This window comes from Eurypyga helias, unplaced genomic scaffold, assembly GCF_000690775.1.
Source record: "Eurypyga helias isolate BGI_N326 unplaced genomic scaffold, ASM69077v1 scaffold9092, whole genome shotgun sequence".
Taxonomy (NCBI): domain Eukaryota; kingdom Metazoa; phylum Chordata; class Aves; order Eurypygiformes; family Eurypygidae; genus Eurypyga; species Eurypyga helias.
The window spans coordinates 207,572-218,877 of NW_010234031.1; the positions used below are offsets into that span (position 1 = coordinate 207,572).

Here is an 11,306-nt window from a genome sequence, read left to right on the forward strand (position 1 = left end):
TTAATATATTTTAATTTGTGTTCCCATAAGCATGTATGATATTTCAAAAGCAGAATGTGACTTTGAAATGAAATATTATTTGATTATTGCATTTTTCATTGATGACTATTTTCTTTGTCCTTCATATTTATTACATGGCTCATATTGCAGATCTTGCCACATTCTCACTGATTCCATGCCCTGTTTTAGCCACACTGCCACTTCATTTAAAACATTGACCTGGTCAGTAGTAGTTCCAAGAAAGGAGAGCTCTTGTTCTGGACGCGGTAAGAAGCCCCAAGCTCTAGATGCATGGAAAGCAGTTTTGTGAACGTAACTCCTGCCCGCTTGCCTTCAAGCCATTGCAGTGTTATTAGTAATTTTTATGAAACAGGGAAGAGGTTCACACTCTGTTGGCTTATCTGATGTTGTGTGTCATTCCACCAGAATTAACTACTAATAAGAATAAAAAATGAAGGCAGTAAACACAGTCATGCATCAGAGTGCCAAGTGAAGACACTAGTGTACGTGATTCCTGGTGCTTTTCCAGGAGTCTATCGCATATAAAGTCCATCCATTTGGGTTCTCTCTGTTTAGGTTCCCCCTCAATCCTCCCCACTTCCATTCCCACTCTGGTTGTTGGACAGGAACATCTAAATAACCAGCCACTTTCTAATTCCCATGTCTTGTAGATCGATGAAATGCAGTGGGGCAAAGGAGTGCGTGAAGTCCCATCCTCGGTCTGCAGCCTGCCTTGCAAGCCAGGAGAGAGGAAGAAGATGGTGAAGGGTATGCCGTGCTGCTGGCACTGCGAGCTCTGCGACGGCTATCAGTACCAGGCTGATGAGGTGACCTGTCTGCTCTGCTCGTACAACGAGCGGCCCAACGAGAACCGAACGGGATGCCGTTCAATACCCATCGTCAAGCTGGAGTGGCACTCGCCCTGGGCTGTGATACCTGTCTTCTTGGCTATGCTGGGAATTATTGCCACCATTTTTGTCATGGCAACGTTCATCAGATATAACGACACTCCCATTGTCCGGGCTTCTGGGAGGGAACTCAGCTACGTCCTGTTAACAGGAATATTTCTGTGCTACATAATCACGTTTCTGATGATCGCCAAACCAAATGTTGCAGTGTGCTCCTTCCGCCGTATCTTCTTGGGCTTGGGGATGTGCATCAGCTATGCAGCCCTGTTAACTAAAACAAACCGTATCTACCGCATATTTGAACAGGGCAAAAAGTCAGTGACAGCACCCAGGCTTATAAGCCCCACGTCACAGCTGGCGATCACGTCGAGTTTGATATCTGTTCAGCTTCTAGGTGTCTTTATTTGGTTTGCAGTTGACCCACCCAACATTATCATAGATTATGATGAGCAGAAAACTATGAACCCTGATCAAGCCAGAGGAGTTCTCAAATGTGACATTACGGATCTACAAATCATTTGTTCCTTGGGTTATAGCATTCTTCTTATGGTTACATGTACTGTGTATGCCATCAAGACTCGGGGTGTCCCAGAGAATTTTAATGAAGCTAAACCCATTGGATTCACTATGTACACTACCTGTATAGTATGGCTTGCCTTCATTCCAATATTTTTTGGCACTGCCCAGTCAGCTGAAAAGGTAGGTGAAAATGAACAAACGTGAATCTGATGTAGCAGGATTCATTCCAGTTACAAATTACGTATTGATGTTCATCTTTACATAGATTTTAAAATGAGCTATCCAGTTAGCTCGTTACTGAGACGTGCAATATATAGCACTATTTTCCTTCTCCATTTAGCTGGTGGGCTATTCATTGGATAAACTGGCAAACGATCAATAGCAATCATATTAGCCATTAGTTTTATTGTTGCATCCATTTCAGTTGTATCTGTTTAGTAGGATAAGTGGGAATTAGCTGTCATATTGTCCAGAAACAGGCATCTCTTAACTAAATCATTCTGAATACAAGAAGTAAGCAAAAAAACTGTCAAAAATAGCTAAGTATTCTCCTGTGCTTCTGGAGTTCAACACAGGGCAGTGCTTCATAAATAGCAGCCTCTGGGCACGTTTACGCTGCAGGGTAAATAGTCTGTCCTGAGCTCCAGCTGCTGAGACTAAACTGACATTGCTATCTGTATTGGTTATTTTTAAAGTAGCCCAGGTAGACTTGCCCTATAGCTCATGGCAAGGGTATAGCCAGAGTCCTGGAATGAATGCCAGTTTGCTCCTCTTCATAAGTGAGGTCTAATTAAACCCATGCAGTTCACTCACCAAAAGCCAGACCAAAATGTTACCCTTATGCGACTTAAAGAGAAAGCATCCAAACATTAGGATCCTAATCCATTAGTTGGGTTGTTACAAAAATTAATTACTGCAAAGTGCCATCAGGTTTAATTAAAAGATTCCCATTGTCTTTGAGAGGCTTCACATACTGCAGAGGAGTCTGCAGTGTGTCTATCACAGGGCTCACATTCACATTGCTTCCATCCAAGCTCGCAGCTGCTCAGGCACTGGCGGCTGAGGAAAGAAGCTGGCCAGGCCCTGGCAATCAGAGCAGATGTGCACGTGAAGACATGCAAAACTCAGTCACCTTTGGGCTTTGCTGCCAGTAGAAATCATGTTTAAAGCGCTCTTTGTACATACATCAAATCAGCTGTTCTGGGAGCAGCAGCTAGCCGGGATCCCAACCCAGTGTGTTGCAGCTGATGCTGTGATGGTTTAGGTACAAATATTAACAGCCTCTCCTTTGTCTTACACCAAGTAACAAGGAGAAAGTCACTGCCTTCTTTCCATTATATTTATTGGCGAGGATGGTGGCCTTGGAGAAAGAAAGCAATAAACAGCCAAAGTACAATAGATTCATTTTCCAAAACATTATCGTAAGGTCTATTGGTCTTTTCAGATTTTTGCTTAAGGTATTTAAAGAGAGAGCCTTAGTTGCTGTGTGCATTTTGAGTAAACAATATTCAAGAGATGAGTATTCAACCTACTGTTACAATGTACAGGGCTAAATCAAACTCTGAGTGACTAAGCATTGCAACTTCAGTTACCTCTTGGGTCTCGGGCCCCTTCCACACATTCCTAGCTAATGCATGGTGGTAGAGATCTGGTTATACTTCTCTCTGAATCTTGTTTGAGAGATAGCTGCAATTTCAGAGTTCTTTGGCAAATACCTAAAAGCCTAGTCTTTAGGGAAAAATGAAAATATTACGCTGTCCTGAATTGCTCTTAGTGGTTTACCCTTCCCAACCCCGAGGAAACCACTGCCATGTCTCCTTACGTGTGGCGTACTCCAGCTGAGAGTCCATCATTGACCTCTCCTCAAATGCTCTCCCACAGGTCTTGCATGAATTTATTAGGATACTGTCAGTTATCCTCACTGAACCCAAACTTCCCTGTGCAGGGAAGTGCTTTGGTTTCTTGTTACTTTTTTTTCCCTCCTCTATCTTCATTTAACAACTATTCTTTAACACAAGATTTGGGCAAGCTTGCTGCTGTGGATAACATTATTGCACCTTTTAAATGAGTGAGCAGATTTCAGATCCCAAGTAACACATCTCACTTCGTGCCAGGGATGTAATTTCCAAATTTGCAGCTGTTAAACTTACAGGATATTGAAATAAAATTGCAGGAAGACAGTTGGCGGTGTTCAGGCAGCTGCATGCTTTGGCTACAAGTCTCTTCCATGGGATGGTGACTGCACCAGAGCTTTGTCCTTTGCAATTCAGGCTGTGGTTTGTGCAGAGATTTACACTTGTTTTGGCCTCAGTTTGCTGGTGGAAGAGGGGATCGCCCAGGGGGAAGCAGAGGTTAAGGAGGTTTTCACGTGTCATCTCACCTCTAAAATGGGCTTTACAGGCAGCCATTGCATCCCTAAAGGGAAATAATTTCAATGGGAAAGGAGGTCTGCCAAGTCTTACAAATGCTTCAAACACCTCTGCTCTCCCTGTCAAGGGAGAGATAAGAAACAGCATAAGCGGCTTTAAACACGGTTGGACCTGTTTGTAACTTTGGTCTGGCATGGGGGGTACAGTGCAGCTTTTGTGCTCCCTGCCTGGGAATGCTTTAGGCCTGCAGGTGACCAAGATGAAGTGCTTTAAACTGTTGTCTGCAAAGATTTAACCAGGTGATAGGAAGACCCAAAGAATTTCAAAGGCTGCTGCCAGCACTGAAAATCATTTTGTAGCAAAAGCTTTAGGTTTCCATGTAGTCAGAGAGCTGAATTACCCTTTATGTCTTTGAAAGCATAATATTCCTGTACAAATTTGTGTAGGACAGGAAAAGAGATGAGGATTAACTCAATTTCTTACAGAGCACTGAAGAGGGTACTGGGCAAAATAAACAGGGGAACGTCCCACCCCACTGCAGAGAGCAACTGGCACCAGCCACCTCTGCCTGCAGCAGCCCAGGGGTGTTGGGGACAGGGGCCTTCAGTGTCTGTGGCTGTCCCAGCCCACACTCCTCACATGCTGCTGGGGCTTACTGCAATTCCTTGGACTGAAAGCTGCTCTGGTTTGTCCAACCACCCAGTGAGATCGTACCTGTGCAAGGAGCATGCATGCAACATGCGTGAATGCACTTACGTGTGGTCCCTATAGGTGGCCCATCTGGCTCCCCCAGCCTATAGGCGTGTGCCAAATCGGAGTGCTCTGCCTATGGCTTTGCTGTCGGGGGTTTTCCCCCCTTCTGCTCTACAGAGAGATCAAGCTGCAGGCGCTTTGCTGCTTTGCTTTCTTTACCGTCTCTCCTTTTTTGAGTGGGGGTGAAGGGGTTGTACGGTTTTTTGCGATTGCTAGTGATTTCCTGTCAGATGTTTTCTCTGGAAAATATTGTGTTTAAGCTTAGCCACACAGGTCTTTGCTGAAATGGAAATTGCACCTGCTGAAAATCTCATGCAACACAGTCTTTTAAATTGAGAAATGGTGTTATATATAATGTTGTGATTTTCATTGTATGGATTTATTTTATTTTATCAATAAATACAAGCGTAACATTGTTTGGTAGAAAGCATATTGAAAATACCTACCTTGTTCAGTGCAGAAAATAACAACGACAACAACGGCAACGAAAATAACTAGAGGTATGCTGCAGGTATTTCATAGAAGGCAAATAATTCAAGCAGTAGCATTTGCAGCAGACTGAAGGGAGGTGGTGTGGTTTGAGGAAGGCCAGGTATCAGAGTTTGCAGTACAGGATGGTGATAAAGCTTTCTGTGTATGGGAAGCGGCACATGGAAAAAGCAAATTCCTGAACTTTTACACCTTACATTTACTCAGCCATTTTATTTGTCCATTACCTAAAAACTGAGAACACACATGGTCAGTTATAATTTAGAGGCTTAGTTTGGTAATGCAGCATGTCGTTTGTTAGGGGTTGTGGAATATGGTTGTCCTTACCCAGTTTCACCATTCTTTGGGTTTCTTTGGCTTTGATGCAATGGTCACACAGCTGTGGCTCTGTACCTGGGAATTGCTGCTGTCTAGGGTTTAGTGGTTGTGTTTCAGGGTGGGGGATTTTTGTGGTTTTCTGTAACTATTAGTATATATTTAAAATGCTGATGTAACCTTTGAGGACCAGGATACAGTTCTGGGGTCTGTAATCATGCTGTGTCTTTGCTCAGGAAGATCCTTCCTTTAGTATGTATTTGGTAGAAAGCCACTCAATACAGAGGGGAGTCCCTACAGAGAAGGGGGACCACTTTCTGTTCAACCCTGAGCAGCTCCTAACGATCAAAACCATCATCAGCTGAAGGGTCAGTGGGGTTTTTGGCTTGAGAACAGGTCACAGTGCTGCCTTGGTGTTGCTCAGCTTCTTAACCCGAATGTTTGGAGAGGGACTTTTTGGATGAAACGTTGTTTTTACGCTCCTGGTGTAATTGGTTTTGACAACAAAACTATTTTAAATTCTCCATGGATGTGTGGGTATCTTATCAGAAACAAAGTGGCCTCAAAGAGCTGTTAAACCAATTACAGGAGTCATAGCTCCACAGCAGAGTCAATACAGAGTGGCACTTGAAAAGAGCACAGATTGCTCTGTAAGGTCAGGCGAAGCACAGCTAAATCAATAAGCCAAGCTGAGTCAAAATTTTAGAGTACGGAAGTGAAAGGATGGGCAGGGGTGCAGGTGGTGTGGGAACATGTCCTGAGGGAAGCTGCGCTCCACATCCTGCCCAGCAGCCCTTCACCGGAGATGAATTAGTCCCTGCAGCCTCTTGCTTGGTTGTTCATCCACTTCTACTTTGATTATCTCTTTCTGATTTTAACTCATTTCCAGAGGCATGGCACTGCTGTAGGGGATTGCTGAGGCTGATAGGGGACAGTGGTTTGGAGCCAAGTCCCCTTGCCCTGTCCCTGTGTGTGGCACATGGGGCTCTGCATTGCCCATCTGTGGGTGGTGCCTCGGCACCCCAGGTTTGCATCACTGCTGGGGGATGCCGCGGCTGGCTGCACGTTTGATGGGAAGGCTGTTCCCTGGCAGTGGTGCTCCTGCTTCAACCATGGTTCTGGAGATGCATTTGAGATTAACCTGCTTTCATGAAGTCACAGGTTTTCATTTCTTGGTGGGGTTTTTTTATTATTTTATTTTGATTGTTTTCCTTTTACAGATACTGCAAAGAGCAGCAGCATGGCAGAGCATGTGATACACTCTAACACATCTTGGAAACATAGCTTCATAAATGGCAGTAACACTTTGCGTTTTTATTATTAGCCTCCTCATAATGTAAATACTTTTAAAACTTACCCTGCTGCATATTTCCGGAGGCAGTACTTTTATGGTAAAAGTAAAGTGAAGGGGAAAATCATTTGTAGTTAAGTTGATGTGATATGTAGGGTTCTTAAAATACTGGTTTGTTTTTTCCATATATAAAAGTCAATTTATTGTTAGGAAGAATAACACTTTTCAACGATTCTTATTACCTTTTTTTTTTTAGCCTTTATCATGTAACATAGTTGTATTTATGATAAAGTGAATATTAAAAGATGAGGGAGACAGGTGGGTAGACATACACCTCCCAGACCTGCGTGTGGCATCCTCGGTCAGTGCCTTCAGCAGCAGGACGGACAGAAACTCCCCTTTGCCTTCCTCTGTCAAAGCCGACACGAAGAGGCTCTGTCCATAAGGCCACCTGTCCGGCAGTGATCCCAGGCCCTGGGGTCTCTGCTCGCCAGCACTTGGTGGCAAGTGGTGAAGACAGGCAACAAAGCCTCTTCAGAGGCCGGTGACAAAGCCTCAAGAAGCAGTAGCCTTCCCAGATGTGCTTCATCCCTCTCATCCTTGTTCACAGGACAATCTCCTAACAAGGTAGCTGAGATAAAAAGCACATCCCAGATGTAAAGTAAGTTTTTGGAACTAGTATCTTAAAAAAAAAAAAAAAAAAAAAAAAGAAAATTATACACAGGAAGGATGCAATAGGAGACTATGGAAATGTTGAATTTGGATATATTTTTGGTGTTGTACAGAGATTAATAGGGCAGAAGGAATTGCCTGTGGGTTTGTGTTAAATAGCCTTGGTTAGGGTGGGGTTTTTTCTTGCCACTTTGTTCTCCCTTTCTTCTAACAATGTTCAGCTTTAGTTATGAAGGTCTCTGAGATCACAAGCTATTTTCTTCTCCTGCAGTTGTTTAGTATTACCATATATAAATATACTATTACTTAAATTTGATTTCCCGAATCCCTAGAATGTAACGCTGAAAAATTAGATCCCTTTAATGGCAAACCTGAACATCAATCTGCTTTATGTAGCAGGCATGCCAGAATCCACTTGGGTTCTTCTCTTGCACAAAACCTAGTGCTGCTTTGCATTACTGTACAAACCCATTTGGCATTTTACTCAGACTGACGGCATCACTTATTAATATGTACAGATGTATGGCTTCCTGTGAGCGTGCGCTTCAGATTTTGCAGGAGGAATGCAATTGGGAAACTTGCCAGAGCTATAACCATTAGATTAAAAGAAATCATCGTCTCCGCAGGTTTGAAGTCCGTATCTGTACTCTTTAACTCTGCACAGATGTAGTTGTGTATGTTGAATATTCCCCTAAGATATTATTTTCTCAAATTATGTCATTGAACTAATATAGAGGGATATGTCACCATTATATTTTTATGTTTCACAGAGATGTTATTGCCTCATAGCTGTGATTACTTTTATTTAGTAATTGCTAAGATTAAAATAATACATTTCTGGATATGTCTACAAGCTAGTAATAACTGTCAACATACTCCAGAATATAGTCTCCAAATGGGATTTTTTTCTTGAAGTATTTTCTGGACTTTTTTCAAGTTAAAGAGGTTATAATCATGACTCTGAGTGAGCGATGATGGTTTCTCAGCTAGTGTGGTCTTCCTGTTTGGGAGCTCTATTCTTCCTGGAATGAAGAGAAATGGAGACAAGTTGACCATGCAGTCATCATCTTCCATCAGCTTATTTTTGCATTCACATTGCATGAGCCTTTAATTGTAGTGAGTTTTTTATTGTAATACAACCACTATGAAACTTGAAGTCCTGAATCCCATCTACTCTTCCACCTTCTCTCTTGTTTCTCTATTTTTATAATACCCATTTTATTCAAATAAGTAAACAGGTCAATTCAGGTATATTTGGCTGCAACATTTTCACTTATTGTGTTGAATGTTACATAAATACTATAATTTAAAGGCACATGCAAAGTGGATTCTTATTCAGATTAAATAATGTCACATTAACACCATAGCACTTCAGTATATGTTCTATTTTTTGGTGAAACTAAGTTACCCTTCAATTCTCTGTAACACAAATACTGATTAACCAGGTAGGACACACATTTATTTTCTCCCTTGGGAAGGCTTAAGATGACAGTTTCTATAGTGACTCTACATATGTGGATTTGGTAGTTGTGAGAATTTTAATGTAACATTTGTTGGAGTTTATACTGTTGGATGATTGTGAAAAACAGGCTTGGAGGCTCACAGGGAATGTGACTTTGAATCTACCATAATTTGGGGCATGTAGAAGTGCAGCTGTGAATTGCAGCTTTTATTTAAAGAAATGTTCTAATAACAGTAGCTGCATTAAACTATTCAACCACAAATATTAATTTCTCTCATTGATATTGCTTTGTTATCTTAGGGAACTGAATGTTTAGATGCCGAAGTTCTTAATTTTATCCCGCCTCAAGGTTGTATCCCTGAGAAAACCATGGAATCTAATGATCTGACTTTAGAGTTGTCCTGAGACGAGCCTGAATTGAAAAGCAGCTTCACTTAATTTCAGTTAAGGCCCTCTAGGCTGGAGCTGTAAGGTCTGGAGATCCTCCAAGAAAAGAGTGTTCAGTGAAGTCCATTTTTGTGGAATACTGAGCTATTCACAGTAAGTGCACAGTGTTTCATTTTAATTGAGAGAAAATTAAATGTTCTTTGAAATCTAGAAATTAAATAATTAGTAGAATTTTTGTGTGTGCGCGATAGTCTTTATTACAAAAATTATCCTGGTGGCCTATACTTTTAGCAAGATCTATAAGAGCACAACTGTAAAAGTATATTCACCTTGTGAATACCTTTAAGTGCCTGTAGAGTTTCAAAGTTAGTTTTTATAGAACTAATAAAAAATCTTAAACATGTAACTTCTTGTTAAAGTTCTCAGTAAGATCTAATTTATTACCTTCTGCATTCATTTTGTCATCCAAATGGAAAAGGATGCTGTTAGTAGTCAAAAGGCTTGTAACGTGTGACTGCTGCTAATGATTTAACACTCAAAAAAAAAAATAGTATTTCCATACACATCAGTGAAGCAGTAAGAGCTACAGCAATTTTGAGTTCTGGAGTCATCGATCTTTTGCCACATGCTTGTTTCTCTCTCCCTGGTGCTTTGGTGGGTGGGAGGTTTCTTCCCTAAACAAACATGCTCATAGAGCCACAGCTTACTGGATGTAACTGGCTTACAGTTTTTATCAGCTGCCATTAACAACCCCTATGGAGAGTACAGCTCAGGAAAATGATATTATTACTGATTGGATTGCTTCACAGTGTTTACTAAGCACTTCGGGGATGGTATGGCCTTGTCAGGAATACCTGTCCCCATCTCCCTCTGCTTAGTAGGCTACTGTAAAAAAAAAAAAAAAAAAAGAGAAAAAAATAAAAAGTGAAGCAAAACTATAGTGGCCTAAGCTTGGGCACCTGTGTATATATTACTGGATATGTCATACCCTAACACTTTGGTACAGCAGAGAGAAGTGTGGTTATTTGTCACTTCTGTTTGACATGAGAGGAAATTACTCTGGGCTCACGACGAGAAAGCCAAATTAAAGCTTAGATAGAAAAAGACCTTAGACTGGTTAATGACAGGAATGATGGGAGACTGATGCTGCCGGTGCCGTGCTCTCCCCTCTGTGGGTGGAGGCTGGGAACAACTGTTCGCTGCTTGGGTTGGTGGTCCGGGGGCTGTCATGATAGGATGTTGTACCTGCTCCCATGAGGGATGAGTGTGATTCTTGGTAGCAGGATGTGCATCAGGTGAAGGCTGTTTGGCTCTGAGATTCATGTGGAGGTGTGTGATGGAAGATAGATTTACTTCTGGGTGGTGACTGTATTTTTAAGAAAACTTGAAGCTACTTTACTTTGTGGCTATGCAGTATGTGCCTGAGGCAACATTCCTAGGAAAGACAGGCCGTTTTACAGTTTCATTGCCTCATCTGAAGCTTTAAATGTACTTTCCCACTTGGCATGGGAGAGTTGTACAAGGAAAGCGAAGAACGTGGGTTTGTCTGTGCAGCTGCCAGTGCCCTGATCTGGCAGCCAGTGTCCTGCACTGCAGGAGAACGTCCTGGTCCTCGCAGGGCCAGCCACTGGCGGGCGGTCCATCCGGGTGCTCCAGAGGTGTGGGCGATGCCCGGGTTGGGAAACACTAACTCCTCAGCTGTGCAGACTCCCGAGTGCTTTCGGGCAAAATAGTTGGCAGTTTTGCATGGCACGGAGCGCAGTCCTTCGGCTGTGGCTGTCAGCTGTGCTTCCACTCTGCTTTCTCCAGCTCCTAGAGATGGATGTAAAAACATCTTGTGTATCCCCAGAAATCACTGCCTGTGGTGCAGATATCTCCTCGGCAGTGGGCAAGAGGTGCTGTACATGGGACGGCTGCTGGCACTTCGCTGGCTTCCGTCCCGGGGCACTCGCATCCCTCAGAGGTAGGAGTATGGAGAACTCGGACCAGGAAACTCCCACGGGCAGGGAAAGCTTTCTGCTTCGACTGCATGAGGCCTGCGGTGCCCCGGAGGCTTTGCACAAGTGAAGCTGGGTAGCTGGAGTCTTTGCAGAAAGCAACACAACAAAAAAGGAGCAACTGTGTAAGAAATGGGGCCTGAC

The 11,306-nt window shown here is 42.8% G+C and overlaps 1 protein-coding gene across 1 annotated transcript in view; it reads left to right on the forward strand.

Annotated features, from left to right (window-relative positions):
* Positions 1-1,939, forward strand: part of GRM7 (glutamate receptor, metabotropic 7) — a gene marked incomplete at its 5' end in the record, with an annotated part of 133,395 nt that extends 131,456 nt beyond the window's left edge. Inside the window, one exon of the mRNA XM_010161906.1 lies at positions 672-1,939. Coding sequence (XP_010160208.1) covers positions 672-1,631 — 960 coding nt within the window. The remainder of the gene's footprint in view (positions 1-671) is intronic.
* Positions 1,940-11,306: the final 9,367 nt, after the last annotated feature.